This window comes from Canis aureus, chromosome 16, assembly GCF_053574225.1.
Source record: "Canis aureus isolate CA01 chromosome 16, VMU_Caureus_v.1.0, whole genome shotgun sequence".
NCBI classification, from domain to species: Eukaryota; Metazoa; Chordata; class Mammalia; order Carnivora; family Canidae; genus Canis; species Canis aureus.
Window position 1 is genome coordinate 47,066,485 of NC_135626.1, and position 19,844 is coordinate 47,086,328.

General features: G+C 36.4%; 1 protein-coding gene across 5 annotated transcripts in view; it reads right to left on the bottom strand.

Moving 5' to 3' along the window:
- The window catches only part of HELZ (helicase with zinc finger), a 166,231-nt gene that overhangs the window by 6,192 nt on the left and 140,195 nt on the right, over positions 1-19,844 (bottom strand). For all 5 annotated transcript variants that reach the window (XM_077853724.1, XM_077853725.1, XM_077853726.1 and 2 more), the window contains one exon: positions 4,427-4,679. In XM_077853724.1, the coding sequence (XP_077709850.1) occupies positions 4,427-4,679 (253 nt within the window). The remainder of the gene's footprint in view (positions 1-4,426; positions 4,680-19,844) is intronic.

A 19,844-nucleotide genomic window follows, 5' to 3' on the forward strand; every position in this document is an offset into this window, starting at 1 on the left:
TTTTTTTTTAGCCTAAAATAATCTTAAAGCCTATCTGAGGGTGGTAAATTCTGCTCCCCTTCAGTGATGCTGTATTCGATTATAATCATAATATTCATCGAGGATAATTTGGAAATTGCTGAGAAGGCCAAAGAAGAAAATCATTCATTCACATTCCCATACACCAGAGAGAAGCCTTGTTGGTGTGCTTTTTCCTAAAGACATTATATAACACAGATACTTCATAAGTTATTTAAGTTACCTCTCATTTTCAGAAATCTGGATTATAGGGGCACCTGAGTGGCTCTGTAGGTTAAGCATCTTTCTTCAGCTCAGGTCATGATCCCATGGTCCTGGAATCAAGTCCCACATTGGGCACCCTGCTTGGGCAAGGATGTCTGCTTTTCCCACTCTGCCCCTCCCCCCAACTCATGCTGTCTCTTTCTCCCTCTCAAATAAATAAAATCTTTTAAAAACACAGAAATTTGGATTTATAGTCAATTTTTCACCTTTAAATACTATGATAAATGTTGTTATAGGATAGGTAAATATTTCTAAATCTTCATGACTAATCCCTTGGGATAAACCCCTAGAAGTATAATGCTTGAATTATAAGGTATATACACAATTAAAGCTTTTGATAACTACAAATTTCCCTGCAGATAGATACTGCCTACATACACTCCGCCAACAATGCTTGCCCATTCAATCACAACACTGGTGTTAATTTTTTTTAGCTTTAGCCTATTTTATAAATAAATGTCTTGTTGTAGCTCTAATTTGCCTGTCTTTGATTACTAGTATTTATAGATTTTTTTTCCTATGTTTATTATCTATTTGTAGATTGGGATATTAAAGTGAAAATATTTCATTTTTTAGTCTTAGCATTTCATTAATTGAACATGCTAATTTCTTAGTACTATTTTAAAACTTTAAAAATTCATAAAATTGTTCAGGGGTGCCTAGGCAGCTCCGCTGGTTTGATACCTGACTCCTTATTTTGGCTCAGGCCATGATCTCAGAGTTGTGGGATCAAGCCCTACATTAGGCTCTGTGCTCAGCAGGAGTCTGCTTGAGAATCTCTAGCTTCCTCTCTCTACCCCTCCCCCACTCATGAGTGCCCATGCTCTCTCTTTAAAAATAAATAAAATCTTTTAAAAAACATTCATAAAATTGTTCAAAATTAGTTTAAACCACCTAAATGTCTTTCTAGAACATTTCTCACTTGTCCATCTAAGTGTCACTGATTTTGTGAAACAATTACTTTTTTCTTTTCTTTTCTTTTCTTTTTTAACAGATTTTATTTATTCATTTGACAGAGAGAGAGAGAGAGAGTACAAGCAAGGAGAACAGCAGGTAGAGGGAGAGGGAGAGGAAGAAATAGACTCCTCATTGAGCAGGGAGCCCGATGTACTCCATCTCAGGACTCTGGATCATCACCTGAGCCAAAGGCAGACACTTAACCAACTGAGCCACCCAGGTGCCATGCAAAACAATTACTTTTAAGAGCATTAAGTTTAACAAACATTTCATGATTAATCACTAATTCTACTCCTGAAATGAATATTATACTATATGTTAACTAGAACTTATATTGAAACAAAAAAAAATATTTCAACATATAATAGTAACCTGTACTGCCCAATATAACACATAAACATTTTATTGATTGTTCAAGAATTACTATTTTGGGGGCAGCCCAGGTGGCTCAGCAGTTTAGTGCCACCTTCGGTCCAGGGCCTGATCCTGGAGACCCAGGATCGAGTCCCACGTCAGGCTTCCTGCGAGGAACCTGCTTCTCCCTCTGCCTGTGTCTCTGCCTCCTTGTCTCACTCTCTGTGTCTCTCATGAATGAATAGATTTAAAAAAAAAAAAAATCACTGTTTTTATTTACTTTACTAAGATTTACTATTTAACTATGCTCTCATTTTCATGACAATATAATGAGAGCTTAAAGTATTTTTAACTAAATGATCAATACTTCCAAAATAACTCCAGAGGCAGTTTAGCCTAATGCCTAATTGGATATCTCTTGCAATATGACTTATCACATATTCTCCAGATAAGAGAAATTATCCTTTAAAACTGACACCCAATGATATTTTTCAAAGTATGTATCTCTATCCAATCTTAAATTTTCATCCGTACATTAGAGAACGTCTGATAAAGTATGCATTGTCCCCTGGTGGGCATCACCAGGTGTGAAGGCTGAGCAGTGCAACCAGACTGCCTATCCCCTCACTTAGCAGACATTCACCGAGAGGTTGAAGTGTGATCAGTGACAAAACAGGAAACATAGTTCAAAAAGGTCAAAGACACAGTTCTCTGCTCCCAGGCTTTCAATTGCGGAGAAAATATGGCCACATCAGACACAAGGACCACTTTTAAATTCCAAATCAATATGATATAAACGGTTTTTTTCAACTCAAGAAGTCCCAAACTCCAGAAAGAAGTTTCCCGTGTGGTGATTATTTTCCCTCTGATTCACCTCACTGGCAATGGCTGCACTCCTCTAAAAATGAGTAAATAAATAAATACTGATAGACAGGAAGTTGTGCTTCAGGATACTCATCTTGAGTTAAATTTTTTTAACACTTTTAACTGTTACTTTCAAACTAAAGAATACTACAGTTTGTCTGCTAGTAATGACAAAATAATAACTGGATATTTGTGGATAAGATAATTTAACATGTGCTTTGGGCAGTTATTTAGAAACTTTCTATCTTTTCAGTTCAAATCAGGTTTTTACTGATTTATCAAGGACAAAAGTTATCCTAAAATTTAAGATGGAAAAAATACAAGAAGGGATATTGTCTTTAAAATAAATTATAATAATTACTCAGCCATCAAAAAAAAATCTTGCCATTTGCAACAACATGGATAGAACTAGAGGGTATTATACTAAGCGAAATAAGGCAGAGAAAGACAAATACTATATGATTTCACTCATACGTTGATTTAAGAAACAAAGCAGATGAACATGAGGGAAGGAAAAAAAAATAAAATAAGATAAAAACAGAGAGGGAGGCAAACCATGAGACTTTTAACTATAGGAAATAAACCAAGGGTTGCTAGAGGGGAGATGGGTAGAGGAATGGGCTAAATGGGTAATGGGCATTAAGGAGGGCACTTGATGTACTGAGCACTGGGTGTTGTATCCAAGTGATGAATCACTGAATTCTACCCCTGAAACTAGTAATACAATATATGTTAACTGCATTGGGTTTAAATCTTTAAAAATTTCTAAATAAAAATAAATCGATTATAATAAAAATAAATTATAATAAAACAACTAAAAATTAACAAATTCTTATCACTGATTTGCAACTGAGATGTTTCTCAAGAAATTCAGGTATGATAATATGAGTCTATGTATGTCAGACCTTTAAAATGACATAGCAATCCCAGGAAAAATTCAGCAGCTATTAATGAATGTTTAAAAATTAAAATGACAATGTCTTTGCCAGGAAACAAAACCAAAATCTTTTTAAGGCTTTTGTCCTACTATGTCTATTGTTCTAAAAATATGCTTATATGGCACATACTCAAAAATGGGCCAGTTACAGAAACAATAGATTCACATTCTAAAGATGAACAAAATTAAATTCAAATACAATGGTTGATGCCACCAGGGCAGAAATTCATCCAACAAAGATCACAGGCCTGTTCACACAGATCAATGTCTACAGCCTACAAAGAGAAGGCTATAGGTTGGAGAACTCAAATAGTATCATTTGTTTCCTTACATTTAATATAAAAAAAGAGGGAACAGAGAAAAGATAAAAGTGCATTTATTTGTGTTCAAGGCTATAGACTTTAGACTTCCCACTGAACAATACACTATAGGGTCCTGTCCATTCCAATGCTTTTCTATGCCTTTTTTTTCCCTCTTTAGACTTGGATTTCACAGTTCATTAGAAAATAAGGAATAAATGCAAGATTTCTAAATCTCAAAATGTTGGACTTTATTGGTTTCTCTCCTGGCCAAACCCTGTTGTGTAGCAAACTGTCAATGGCTTTATTGCCAATAAATTCTTGAAAACTAATGTTGACCCAACCAATTCCTCCCACCCCTAATCCTGGGGCCGGGGGTAGGGAGCGAGGGGGAATCAAGAGCCAGAAAACAAGTATTTCCCAAGGAAAGGTGATTCTATTTAGAAATACACTTTAAATTCCATTACTTCTTTCATTCATTCACAGGTCAAAATGATCAAATTGATGAGCACCCAGAGAAAGATCTGCTTCTCTTCCAGACCATAATTATGGACTCAATATAGTCCTAAATTCACACTGTATACCTGACACACCTATGAGCTATGAACATTAAATATTATTCAAAGATGATAATGTAAATGAGGGTGGAAAAAGCAGAAGAAAAACTTCCATAAATACCTAGGAGTTGAGTAGTTAAAACTGCAGTTTTAATAACCCACGAACTCAGTCTTACCTATCAACTCTCTGGGCTGAGCTGTCCTGCTGGATCCATTACACGGAATGTTCTGATAGGGGGTAGATGAGGTGGTGTTTACCCAGGACTCCGGGGATGAAAAGTTGAAAGAAGACGGGTTATTATGGTCCTGAAGTTCTTTACACTGAGCAAGACTGTCTTGAGGAGTGCTTACTTCTTCAGAACAAGGCTGGACTGAGCTAGATGAGATTCTTCTTTGGTACAAGGGCCGACCAGGTCCTCTGGGTTCATACTACACAGAGAAAAATGACATTTCATAAATCAGTGAAACTTACACCCCCTCCCCCTCTGGTACACAGTAATCTCACTGTATTAAACGGCAATTCTCAAAATACTCTTTGCTGTGACTATGACCCCTTCCCACCACCTGGCCCCAAAAAGCAGCCTGAGCTCTGGACACAGTGTTCAGGAGAACTGAACACTGGGTTCAAAACTCAGTTCTGGCCCTTAGCTGGCAGTCCTATGACAACACATGTCTAATTTCAGATTCTGAAAAAATAAAATAATAATTTCTAATTCTGTTTTCTTGTCTGTAAGGTACGGAGCTGAACTACTTTTCTTCAGTTCTAAAACTCTATTGCCATCTTAGGTAACATCAGATTAAGAATGAAGAAACATAACTGCTCAAAATTAAATGGGGGAAATTACAGTCACAGTCAATTGAACTACTGCCACCATGAACAATAACCCATTCCTGACTTCTCTCTTGTGCCAAATCTTCAGTCTCCCTATTTATTATTCCTTAGACTTGATGGCAAGACATGACACTCCTTCAGCCCAACATGAAGTGCTCTTAATTGGGCTCCACTGTGAGTGCATCCTTTCACACAATTTTCAACTGACACAGAACATTATTTTCAAATAAATAAATAAATAAATAGCTAAATAAAAACTCTTAGGGGCACCTGGATGATTCATCAGTTAAGCATCTACATTCGGCTCAGACCATGATCTCCGATTCCTGGGATCAAGTGCCCCATCAGACTCCCTGCTCAATGAGAAGCCTGCTTATTCCTCTCCCTCTGTCCCTCCCCCATGCTCATATATGTGCGTTCTCTCGTTCTCTCTCTCTCTCTCTCAAGTAAATAAAATCTTTATTTAAAAAATCCTTTACAGCACCGGGGTAGCTCAGTTGGTTCAGCATCCAACTCTTGGTTTCGGCTCAGGTCATGATCTTAGGATCATGAGATTGAGCCCCATGAGAGGAGATTCTCTCTCTCTCCTTTCCTCCTGTTGCGCTCTTGCTCTCTCTTTAAAAAAAAAAAAATCCTTTATACATTTGAAACCCAATTAACTTACTTCTTGTATTTTCTCCTCCTTAAACTGTACACCCCAGCTACCTTTAATCCTTTCAACAAGAGCCATCAGTCAACCACTTCAAGATTTTTTGCTGTTCCCTACATACTCTCCAATTTCTTCCTGCCTGATTGCTGTAACTGATATTTGGCCTCCGTTCTAGTAACAAGGCAGTACAAGGAGCAGTTAGGTATGCAGCCTCAGTCTAGAGCCAGACTATCCAGGTTCGACTTCAGGCTGCCTTTTACCAATCTGCAATGTCACCTGGGCAACTGACCTAACCTCTTGGGAGCTTTGTAAAGCGTAGCTTCACTATCCACAGGACCTACCTCTTAGGATTGTGGTAAGAATTAAATGAGTTCAGCATGTATAGCATTGAGAACTGTTCCTGACACACAGAAAGGGTTTGTTTGTCATACAAGTATTATAATACAACATATAAAGATAAGATTCCACATAGATCTTAAATGATGGAATGAAATAGACCTTTTTTTGCACCCCTTTCCCTCCTCCCCAATAATAACAGATATACTATTCGGTTTGTGATCATTTTGATTCTGAGGAATCTTTCTTTTACCATTGCTGTTAGCAATAATTGGAAATCAGGAACTGGAGATTAGATTACAAAGGAAAGAGAGAGAGGAATTAGCACACTAATAGCAAGATGTCTGCTGGGAATATAAAACAGCACAAACTGGGATCCCTGGGTGGCGCAGCGGTTTGGCGCCTCCCTTTGGCCTAGGGCGCGATCCTGGAGACCTGGGATCGAATCCCACATCAGGCTCCCGGTGCATGGAGCCTGCTTCTCCCTCTGCCTGTGTCTCTGCCTCTCTCTCTCTCTCTGTGACTATCATAAATAAATTTAAAAAAAAATTAAAAAAAATTTTAAAAAACATTAAAAAAAAACCCAGCACAAACTGAAAATGTCAGGCCAACTGAACAGAGGAAATTGTGGGTATAAGCACTGTGAAGGTAAAGTCATCCCAGATGAACCACTAGTAATATAAAGCAGGGGAGGGAATGGGTCTGGACTGCCTGCCCCTGTTCAGAAAGGCAGGAAAGGATGGGAAAAGAGCAATTTTTTCCGTATTAAACAATGAGTGTTCAGGTTGTTTCTTCATTTCCAAACTTTTAGTTACTGGTTGAGGAGGGCAAGAGATAATACTTCCATCTACCTAGTTCTTTTTTTAATGCTCTTCTGTCTCTAAGTATAATATCAAAATTCACCTTTAATTTTCCTCTGCTTTAAAAAAATGTTTTCAATGATCAAGATCATTCTGAATTTGATTCTGCTTTTCTAGAATATTAGCCATCCTAACTGTCAACTGTGAATTTAATCAGCATATTTAAAATTTCTTTGTCTAGGACATTAAATTATGGTGTTGAGTAAAATAACCAACTTTTCTAAACTGCTTTATATTCTCTAGGGCTAGGCAATCCTTGAATGACTGATCACAAGAGCTTGTGTCGTGTGTCTTTTTTTATCAAGGTTTGTTATGAAGATCATCAGCTCCTAGAATCAAAATGAAGTGTTTCTTTTTATTACCATGCCCTGAGTGTTTAGTAATAAGCCCAGTCACAATCTGCGGGAAATCATATTCTAAAGTCTTTACGTGTGAATATGAAAGTACAAAACTAACATCTGTTAAGGCCTCAGAAAGAACAGGTTATGATAATCAAATCCCCTGGTGATACAGAACACTAAATATATTCATATAAATTTCAGGCATTAACTTTATAAACCTTTTCTCATTAAATACTAAGCATAGGAATGCTGGTAGTATAAACAAATACCTTTTTACAATGAATAGATATATAAACCATCAAGTTTAAATGAGGGAAACTAAAAACAAGAAGTGACAGAAAGCTGATATTCAATAGTCAATAAAGCTTTTTAGAAAATATCATTTGTATTGTTCAACTGAAATCCAAAAAAAAAAAAAAAAAAAAAATCACAGTTGACATGCATAGCAGGAACTGTGGAAGTGTTTTATAACATATTTATTATAATAGTTCCTAAGCAGCTTTAACAAAGATGAATGTGCAGATGAAATATGAAATTCAACTTCAAATCACATCATAAATATGACTGATCCTTTATGTCAGGAAGAGAATGAAAATTTGAAATTCTTTTTAAAGGTCTACAGGCTCATCTATTTCATACAACATAGATGAAGGTAATGCATGAAAACATGATTCGCTACCTTAGAATCAAAGGAATTTGACCAAAGGCAGAGAAATCTTGACAACTGGAAAAAAAAATGGTTCATATACTAAATAAACTACATTTTAGCAGTTCCGTAGTTTTCAGCATACAGATCTGTGCAGTTCTTGCTAGATTTATGCCTAAGTATCTCACTTGAACTACTGTAAATGGTATTGGCTTGTACACTTTGGTTTCTAATTATACAATGCTAGTATGTAAAAATGAAATTGATTTGTGTGTATTGTCTCTATATTCTAAAACTTTGCTATATTCATATTAGTCCTAGGATTTTTGTTGGTTTGTTTTCTGGATGGATTCCTTGGGCTTTCCTACATTGCTAATCATATCATCTTTGAATAGGGGGAGTTTTATGTCTTCCTTTGCAAACCCTATGCCTTTTATTCCTTTTTCTTGCCATACTGCTTTGGCTAAGATTTCCAGTATAATGTTGAATAGAAGTGTTGAAAGTGAACAATTTACCTTATTCCTAGTCTTACTGAGAAAGCATTCAGTCTCTGCCATTAAGTATGATGGCACTGGTGGGATTTTTATAGGTGCTCTTCAACAGGTTGAGGAATTTCCCTTCTATTTCTAGTTTTCTAAGAGCTCTTATGCATCATGGATATTCTATTGTATCAAATATATGTGGTTTTGTGCGGTTCTTTGGGAGGGGAGTGTATCTCTTGATAGATTGTTCTTTTTAGACAGTATGGTAGATTATACTGATTTATTTTCAAATACCGAACCAGTTTTGCATTCTGTGGCCCCCACACTCACTGGCTGGAGATTTAAGTAGGCATCATGTGCCGACTGGCCCAGAGCAGGAATAAGACCTGACATGATCATAGTGCATTAGTGCATTATATAATATATATATTGCTGAATTCAAGTTGCTAAAGTTTTGTTGAGGATATTTGTGTTGATGTTCACAAATATCGGTCTTTATACTATCTTTGTCTGGTTTTGGTATCAAATGTGTTCCTTCCTTTCTTTTCTATTCTTTTGGAAGAGATTGTGTAAATTGGTGGTATTTCTTTTTTTAATACGTTTGGGGGAATTCAACAGTGAGCTAGGCCTGAAGGTTTCTTCTTTGGAAGGTTTTTAAACTACAAATTCCATTTCTTTTTTTTTAATATATTAGGTTCTTTTTTTTGAAATTTATTTATTCATGAGAGACACACACACACACAGAGAGAGAGAGAGAGAGAGGGAGGGAGAGAGAGAGGCAGAGACACAGGCAGAGGGAGAAGCAGGCTCCATGCAGGGAGCCCGACATGGGACTCGATCCTGGGACTCCAGGAGCACGCCCTGGGCTGAAGGCAGTGCTAAACCGCTGAGCCACCGGGGCTGCCCGATTCCATTTCTTTGACAGCCAGTAAATATCTAACAAAGAATTAAAGTACTGAAAGTTGATACCATATTTTCTATTTAATTTTCTTAAGATTTGAAGAAATTTGTGACTGTAAAGCACTCTTGGGCTCTACTAACTTACTTCAATTTAGGTTATCATCTTATGTTTAAAGCAATGTTTCATAGAGAGTAGAGAGCTACCCAGAAAGAAAGAAACTAGAAAGGAGGGAAGAGAGGAGTATCCCTGTTAGATTAAAAACAATATTAGCAAACTAGGCAAAATGTGATGGATAAACTATAGCTAGCTTGCAACAATAATGTCTATGGGTTCATGTGATGTAATCTACTGAAAAGTACTTGACAAATGATAAAGCAGTATTTTTTGAAAGGCATGATTCCCAGTTACTAGTGGAGACTGGCCCAAGACTCCACTAAAATTATAATAAATGAATATAAAAGATCTACAACAATCAAGATCAATGACTAGCCATCAATAAGGGACATTATTTCTGGAAGACACAGAGACTCAGTGGAGGAATGATGTCTGTGGAAGAAGAGTGGAGTTAGAACTACAAACTAAGATGGGAACCAATCCACCCCACAGAATTCCACCCCACAGAATTCCACAGAGGCTCAAGCCTCAGAAACACCAGCTACCATGGTTAGTGAAGGGATAAGACTGGGGGGTTAAATGAAAGTCTGTGCAGGGAATAGTAGGTCTCACTCTGTACTTTACATGTGAGGTTTGTCTTCAACTCATAACTATTTGCACTTTCTCTTAAGAATCATAATTATCATAATTAAATAAATGTTCCAGCTTTAAAAAACAAGGCAATGTCAGAGAATTTTTGTTTTACATTTAAAGGACACTGAGAAATTGGGGTGCCTGCATGCCTCAGTTGGTTAAGCATCTCAACTCTTGATTTCTGTTCAGGTTATGATCTCAGAGTCATGGATTGAGACCTGTGTTGGGCTCTGCACTCAGCACGGAGTCCACATGTCCCTCCTTCCTCTTCCCATTACTTGCTCCCACTTTCTCGCTCAAATAAATAAAATCTTTAAAAAAAAATATTCTCTCTCCCCCCTCTCTAAAGAGAGAGAGAGAGAGAGAGAGAGAGAACACATTAAGATATGAAGTACATTCCTTATAGTTAATTTTCTGGTATTTGAGATTCCTGAATTAATCATTTGAACAAACATTTAGCAGCTGGAACCAGACAGCTTTTAAGGATCAAGAATTCTAAAAACAAATCAAAGATTCTAAAATGAACCATCCCTCCCCTCAACTCTTCCCACCAAAAATGAAAACTTTATACATCTGAAGATTTAATTCTTTGGTCCCAGGAACACAATTTGGTATCCCCAACCCCCCAAATTGCCATCACTTCTCATTTTCCAGGAAGAAACCTTACTGATGGCATAAAAAGCTGGAGAACTTTGTGAAACATAGTAGGACTGGGAATCGGGAGACTCAGCTCCACTTTAATTAGTAAAACTGCTTAAGCTGCAAGTCTCTGAACATCTTGGTACCTCAGGCTCCTTTAAAAAGGAGGAGTAAGAATAAATGATCTTAAGGTTTCAACTACTTTCAAAGTTCTGTTTTTTGAAGAGTTTTCAATAAATCAGAGTCTTTGTCAATGAAAATTTATTTTAAGTTCTTTTTAAAGTAGGCTCTATGCTCAGCATGAAGCCCAGTGGGGCTTGAACGCAAGATGTAAACTAGAATCAAGAGTTGGACACCCAACTGACTGAGTCACCCAGGCTCCCCTTAACTCTTTTTTATTAAAATGTCCAAACATAATCCATTAACAACTTTAACAATCATCAAAAATTTGATCTGCTAAAACAATTAAAATGTGGTATCACATACAAGCCTATTTAAGTTATTTAAATTCAAAAAACTATACAGTATATGCTAACAACAATAAAATGCAATGAGTTTAAAATTTCAGATTTTTTTTTCCCACAGGGAAATTTCTATGAAATTTACATTGAAAGACAAGGGCCCACAACTATAAATTTCAGAAAAAGGTCCCTTGTCTGCAAAAGAAAGATATTTCCAACAGAGAATACCCTTTGTGTTTACTATACTTATACGTGAGCCCTGTGGGCCCCTAGGCTGTTTAAAAATATAAACCATACTTTGTCCTTATTTCTTGATCACATTTTGTTTCCTATTGTTTTACACAGTTCTGTTTCTTTCATGAAGAGACTCTTCCTTCTCCAACTATGTCCTGCCAATCAGATTGTTCTTTTACTTCAGATGGCAGCCCAATCAATGTCTGACACTCTGGTTTCATTTCAGAGTCCTCGGGTCTAAAATAATTTAATTATTCATTGCTTAACGGGTCATTTTACTCTGTCAGAGATCCTTACTTCTAGGTTCAGTATCATATCCATGTATGCTTGTGTTTATAAATATTCTTTAGGCTAAGCTGTGAAATTGTTACGTCATTAAACATAATGATCATCATTTTCTAATAAGGCTAGTGCTAACATATCTTTCTAAATATCAAAATATAATGCTAAAATTTCAAAAGTATAAGTATAAATAAATAACTGGGGGAAAGGTCACAAGTACGTTAATTAGGGCTCTATTTATAATTATACTATCAAAGCTAATCACTAAGGAAGAGCTAAATGCTCTAGTGAAAATTCCAAGTGTCATTAACTATGGTGCCAGAAACTTTCATCAAAATAGAACATCTCATTTAAATGATTAGCTTTGATAATTTAAGCATGAATAGAGATCTAATTTATTAATCTGTTGATCATAGTCTCTGTTATGTGCGTCAGATGGTTTATTAGATACCATACATTAATGATTCCTCTGAGAAGACCACACTAGTACCACCTGGTTACACAACATAAGTCACAAGCTATCCTCACCCACTTCTAAAGTCAAAACAGGCAGAATATGTCAATCAGCCAAGAATATAATCTTCAAGCTACATTTGAACAATCTGTTGCACCAAAGAAGGGAATTTGGGAAGTGTGGGATAATCAGACAACACTAAAATCAAAACTGACAACTAACTTCAAAACTAGAGTTCTTTGAAGGAAAAAAAAATGAAACCTACTGGATGAGTCAACAGTGTCTTTGTTCAAAAACCAACACATAAGACAAGATATTTCAAAGCAGATTCATCACAGAGGCTTACATTTCATGTCTAAGATGGCATTGGTAAATGTTGGTTTACTGAAAGCCAGTCAAGATGAGCGACCTCTAAGCATCCAATCTAATTGGAAGACCATCACAGCAATACCACCACTGCAACACAAAAGCATGCAGTTTCAAATTCTGAGACTTTTCCAGTGAAGCTTTAAAAAAGAACTTTCCACATATTACTCATAAGTGCTTTTAATCAAACTACTTTAAGGTGAAGCATATCCTAACTGGCAACATTTGTTCTGTATCAGGATCAGTATTGCTGGCTCTATGTTAAAAGAAAGTTTTCTGCTTAAAAATAATGAGGATTTGTCTCTCAAGATAAAGTAACTGGAAAGTATAAATGGGGGAAAAAAAGGCTCCATTCATTAAAAAAAAAAACAAAAAAAAAACAAGGAACAATCAACATAAATTTAACCAGTAATGAAGCTGCTACAGAATTTTACAAAGGAAACAAAAACAAAAAAAAAAAAAAAAAAATAACAAAAAAAAAAAAAAAAGAATTTTACAAAGGAACATTCAGAAAATAAAAAAAGGAAGGGAGGGAGAGAGGTAGGGGGAAAAATTAAAATGCTGAATACCAGGTTCCTAAATGAGAGGTTTAAGATATTTGTAAAGAAAAAATTTCCCCTAATTTAAGTTACACATTTGATGTAATTCAAAAAAAGAAAAGAAAAAAGAAAACCAAAGACAGGTTTTTCTTTTTTTTTTTTTTTTTTTTAATTTTTATTTATTTATGATAGTCACAGAGAGAGAGAGAGAGAGAGAGAGAGAGAGAGAGAGGCAGAGACACAGGCCGAGGGAGAAGCAGGCTTCATGCACCGGGAGCCTGACGTGGGATTCGATCCCGGGTCTCCAGGATCGCGCCCTGGGCCAAAGGCAGGCGCCAAACCGCTGCGCCACCCAGGGATCCCCAAAGACAGGTTTTTCTTTGGGAGTGGGGGACAGTAGGGGGGCGGGGGGAAGAGTTCACAAAGGTACCACTCAACTTGTGGTAGAAAAACCAACAAATAACTCTCTCTTCTTCCCACCCCTGGAAGGAAAAAAATGCAGTAAGGGAAACTTTATACTATCAAATTAAAATACTACAAAGCCGGGATCCCTGGGTGGCGCAGCGGTTTAGCGCCTGCCTTTGGCCCAGGGCGCAATCCTGGAGACTCAGGATCGAATCCCACGTCGGGCTCCCGGTGCATGGAGCCTGCTTCTCCCTCTGCCTATGTCTCTGCCTCTCTCTCTCTCTCTCTCTCTGTGTGACTATCATAAATAAATAAAAATTAAAAAAAAAATACTACAAAGCCTCAAAAATTAAAATAGTGCAACTCGGGTATAGAAACATATAGCTAGATGAGGAGAAAAATCCGAAAGTTGGAAACAGATCTGAGTATATACTGAAGAAGAGCATCTTACTCAGAAGTTAAATTATAAAGTTGTCATACAAAGTGGAAAATCTCATACAGAAAAAATTACCCTTGAAAAATTTGTGAATCATGCCAAAATTTCTAAAAACTGAACCCCTGGAAGCTCCAAAGTCAAGAAGTAACTTCTATTGTTTCCCTTTACATTTCGTCTCTCCCCACCCCCACAGCAGTTAGTTGAAATCCAAGTATGATACAGTGCTATTATAAAAGAATTTAGCATTTGATAAGAAAGCTACTATTCTATTCAGTGAGACTTGAGTAATTTAACAAATATGAAGACAACTGGCTAAATATCTAGAAAAACAATAAATCATAATCCCAAGCTTACACTGAAATTTGAAATCAAATCGGAAAAATTAATCACTCTATTTCCAACCAGAAATGGTCTGTAACCTAGCACAGGGTAAGGATGGGACCTTTGCCCTCTGTTCCCCTCCTCTTCCCAGCATCAAAAAGAACTAGAAGTGTAAAAAAAAAAAAAAAAGAAAGAAGAAGAAGAACTAGAAGTGGAAGAGGTTGCTGACACCACTGCTACAGTACAGTGCCCCAGCCTCATCCCAACAGCTAAAGGCCAAGGGCCTTTACTGTATTTAAGTGAGGGAAGAAAAACCCATGGATTTAAGCTTTAAACATCTAAGTAAGAAGTGAGAATACTCTAAAAATTTTTAAGTAGCAAAAACTGTTACAGAATAGGATCAAGATCCCATTTAAGTACCTCAACCTGGTGGATAGAAAGGCTTGAAGGAGTGATATAATTGAGCCCGAAATTGGGGGAGGGGGGGTTATTTCAAGTTTTCCCAACAAGTAATCAACCAAATGATCATATTTATAAATGCTATGAAATCACATGTTCATCCCTATGAATGTTATGGAAAAACCACGTTACAGTAGCTATCTTTGCATAGTGGGATTAGAAATAATTTCTCTAGCTGCTACATTTTTCATGCTGACCATGTATTTCATTGGTCAAAAAACCCTGAAATTATTATAAAAAAGGAAATACTAATTAAATAGAATATGAAAACCACCTCTGTTCAAGTAACCATTAAGCTAACATCAAGATGCTTTCATCCCACATAAGATTAACCTACCAAGGTTTCTAGTAATAAAAGAATTCACAGTACAGAAGGAAATAAGGCATTTTTCTGCATTGTTAATGTAAAAGAAATTATTTTAAAAGGCTGGAAATAAACAGCAAACACAACTTTTCATTCTGTGAGATGATTCATACAAAATTATTTTGTACTACATAACACATAAAAATTATCCCAATGCACTTGAAAACGTCAAACTCCACAATGTGGTAAAAATAATATTTTCCTTGTCAAAGTATTTTTTCAGTGCAGGTTAGTCACTGTTAGAGAATCTTGTGCATCGAGATAAAGGTGACCAAATGTTTCTGCAAAAGTAATTTCACTCTAAGGACTCAGTGACAGTTGAAGGTACTTATTCACACACAGCTAAATGGTAGTATCAAAAGTTAACAGCTAAAAGATACAAAGAACTTAAATTCCAAAACTAAGGAATATTTAAATAGATCCAAGATTATTTTTTTTTAAGATTTTATTTATTGATTGATGAGAGACAAAGAGATAGAGAAAGAGGCAGAGACACGGGCAGAGGGAGAAGCAGGCTCCATGCAGGGAGCCTGCTGTGGGATTCGATCCCGGGACTCCAGGATCACGCCCCTGGCTGAAGGTGGCGCTAAATCGCTGAGCCACCGGGGCTGCCCTACATCCAAGATTAAAGTACATTATTCACTACTGAGTATTATTTAGTAAAGTACAAATCTTTACAGAACCCATCACAAGAGGGATGTCTGGGTGGCTCACGTCATGATCTCAGGGTCCTGGGATCAAGTCCCACCCCACGTTGCAGGAGCCTCCCTCCCTCTCCCTCTGCCCCCTGTGCACATGCACTCTCAAGTAAATAATAAAAATCTTTTTAAAAAAAATCACAAGAGCTATCAGTACAAATGGTGGAGGTAAGTAAGTCCTAAGTCCACTGCTCCATAAAAGCAACAAAAAAAACTGGCAAAACTGTCAACATCATCTTTCTTGAACTTTGGGAAACTAAAGCTTACAGCAACCAAAGTAGCATTTCATCAAGAAAAACTGGGAAAATTCACTAAGATTAGTGAGTCTTGTGGTATTTTAACTTACTCTAGTCCCAACTCCCTATTCTCCAGCTCAGTGGTGGCCTTGAATACAAGTAATATCTTGCATTTCCAGCATCAGAACCAGAAGAAGCAGAACAGGCCTCATTCTCAAAGACCTGTAAAGATTTGTTGTGACATATCTGGTGGTCCCAGGAAGACTGGATCAAAAACAAACAAACAAATAAACAAAAACACTTGCTCTATCTGGTCTAAGAACTCAATCAGTGCTAATAGGGCTGTATCAAAAACATTTATATGCAAATGTTTTAGTCACTGCTGCCTGAGGCAATGGATAACAACAGTTGGACCAAACAGCAGATTAACCAAAAGCTTTGGAGCAAAGGCTGAGGAATGAGATGCTCTAGGGAATAAGGGCTTTGAAAACATCCTGCACACAGGCTCAGAAAAGACCTGAAAGTTCTCACCTTTGGTTGATCTGGAGGCTCTGCAGAAGCAGGAAGTTAGGGCTAAACCAAAGATGTAAACTGCCTGGCCGCCTGCGGAAGGTGAGCCTAAACGCACATACAGATAGATGCCTCTGCAAAAACTGGGCCATGTTTTTAGTCCTGAGCACTTAAGAAATCTCTGTGCATGATTAGTTGACCATTAAGCTAACAGTATAAAGACTTCAGAGGAAACACAGGGCAACCATAGACTTTAAAAAATTAGTTCAGAATTTTTAAATTAATTTAAAATTATTTTTAATCAGATAAGAAAAGTCACAAAACAAATGATAATAGCAAAAGGATGTTAAAAGAGATTCCATACAAACTAACAAAAAGAGCTATGGTGGCTTATTTGTGTGTGTGATTTTTTTTTAAGATTTTATTCATTTATGAGAGAGAGAGAGAGAGAGAGAGAGAGAGTGTGAGTCACAGAAACAGGCAAAGGGAGAAGCAGGCTCCATGCAAGGAGCCAGATGTGGGACTCTATTAGGGACTCCAGGATCATGCCCTGGGCCGAAGGCAGGTGTTAAACCACTGAGCCACCCAGGAATCCCCTGTGATGACTATTTGAACATCAGAAAAAAGAATTCTCGAAGACAAACATTGTTATAAGAGAAGAGGACATCATATAATGATAAAAATGTAATCCATCGAGAAGATATAACAATTATAAATATATATAAACCTAACAACAGAGCCCCAATATACATGAAACATAAACTGACAAAAGTCAAAAGGTGAAATAGAAGATCCAATATTAATAGTTAGAGATTTCAATACCCTACCTTGTAATAGATATAAAACCTAGACAGAGATCCAAAGGAAACAGAAAATTTGAACAATATAAACCAAACAGACCTAAAATAACTAAAGAACACTTTACCCAACAATAACTAAATACTTATGCTTCTCCAGTGCACCAGAAACATTCTCCAAGAAAGACCATATATTAGGGCACAAGTCTCAATAAATTTTAAAAGATTAATATTATACAAAGTGTATTCTCCAACCACAATGGAATGAAATCAGGAATGAAAAGTCAAGGAAATTTGAAAAACCCACCCTAGATACACTTGCTTTTCTCTAATTTGCCAAATATGTTCCCTAAACATTATACTAGATGTTCTGGCCAGGGCAATTAGGCAAGAAAAAGAAATAAAAGGCAGCCAGACTGGAAAGGAAGAACAAAAATGTATTTGCAGACATTTTTTTTTTAAAGATTTTATTTATTAATTCATGAAAGACAGAGAGAGAGAGAGAGAGAGAGAGGCAGAGACACAGGCAGAGGGAGAAGCAGGCTCCATGCAGGAAGCCTGACATGGGACTTGATCCTGGGTCTCCAGGATCATGTACTGGGCTGAAGGCAGCACTAAACTGCTGAGCCACCCGGGGTGCCCGCAACATTTTCTTCTATATGACAAAATCCCATGGTATCCACAAAAAATATCTATTAGAGCTAACTAATAGGTCAGCAAATTTGTAGATATACAATAAATATGTAATTAATTGTATTTCTGCACATTAATAATGAACAGTCCAAAAATTTTCATTTTTTTCATTTCATTTCAACAGCAGGAAAATGAATAAAATACTTCAGGATAAATTTAACAAAAGAAGTGTAAGACTTGTACTTGGAAAATTATAAAATGCTGTTAAAAATTTTAAAGGACTTAAATAAATGTAAAGATACCTCATGTTCAGGTGCCAGAAGACTTTAATATTGTTAAGATGATAATACTCCTCAAATTAACCTACAGATTTAAAGCAATCCCTTTTAAAATCTCCAGTTTTTTTGTTTTTGTTTGCAGAAATTGAAAAACTGATCCTAAATTTCATATGGAAATTCAAAAGACCTAGAATGGCCAATCTTGAAAAATAACAAACTACAAAACTCATACTTCCAATTACAAACTCACTACAAAGATACAGTATACAAGATAGTGTGGTAGAGCATAAGGACATAGACAATACTGAATAGAATTGAAAGCCTACAGATAATCCCATACATCTCTGGTCAATTGATTTTTGACAAGGATGCCACCAAGACCATTCAATGGAGAAAGAAAACTGGATAACCAAATGCAAAATAATGAATGTCACACTATCTCATATAATACACAAAAATTAACTCAGCATGGATCAAAGAACGCAATGTAAAAACTAAAACTATAAAACTGAGAAAGGTAAATGTACATCTCATGACCCTGGATTAGGCAACAGTTTCTCAGGTATGACACTGAAAGCATAGTAACAGCAGCGACAACAACAAATAACAGATAAATTGGACTTTATTCAAATGAGAAACTTTTGTGCCTCAAAGGATACTTTATTAAGGAGGTGAAAAGACAACCCACTGAAGGAGAAAATATGACAAATCATGTATGTGATAAGAATCTAGCATCCAGAATATATTTAAAACCTCTTATAGCTCTGCAACGGAAAGGCAACCATTTTTTTTTAAATGGGCAAAGGATCTGAATGGACATTTCTCCAAAGAAGATACACAAGTGGCCTATAGCCACATGAAGTAATGCTCAACATCATTACTCACTAGAGAAATGCCTATCAAAACCACAAAGAGATACTACTCTATACTCACTAAATGGCTACAATTTCTTTTTTAAAAAAGGAGTTATTAGAACCCCCATACATCACTACTGGGAATGTAAAATGGTAGAAGGCACTGTGGAAAAATAGCTTGGCAGCTCCTCAAAAAGTCAAACATAGAGTTACCACATGACTCAAGGTCATTTCAGGTACAAAGTTAACCAAGAGAACAAAACATATCCTTTCCCACAAAAACTTGTTCAGCTGCATTATTCATAACAGCAAAATAATGGAAACAACCCAAATATCCATCAATTGATGAAGAGATAAACAAATTGTAGTATATCCATACAATGGAGTATTACTCAGCCATAAACAGAAATGAAGTACTAACATATGCTACAAAGTGCGTGAGCTTCGAAAACATTATGCTAAAGGAAAGAAGCCAGACTCAAAAGGCCACATTTTGAATGATTCCAGTTATATGAAATGTCTCCATAGAGACAGAAAGTAGATTATTGGTTGTCAAGGGCTGGAGGCAGGGAGAATTAGGGAGCAACTACTTAACGGTTATGGCATTTCTCTCAGTTTGACAAAATGTCTTGGAATTATAGAGTGGTGACTGTGACACAATATTGTACATATATTAAAACCCACTAAATAGTACTTTCAAAGGGTTGAAATAATGAAGCTATATGAATTTTATCAGAAATACATAAACACAGAAAACATCACTTAACTGAAAATGACCTTACTATTTAGCTGTTAAGCCCTCCCATTATTAACTTGAAATAATGTCAGATATGT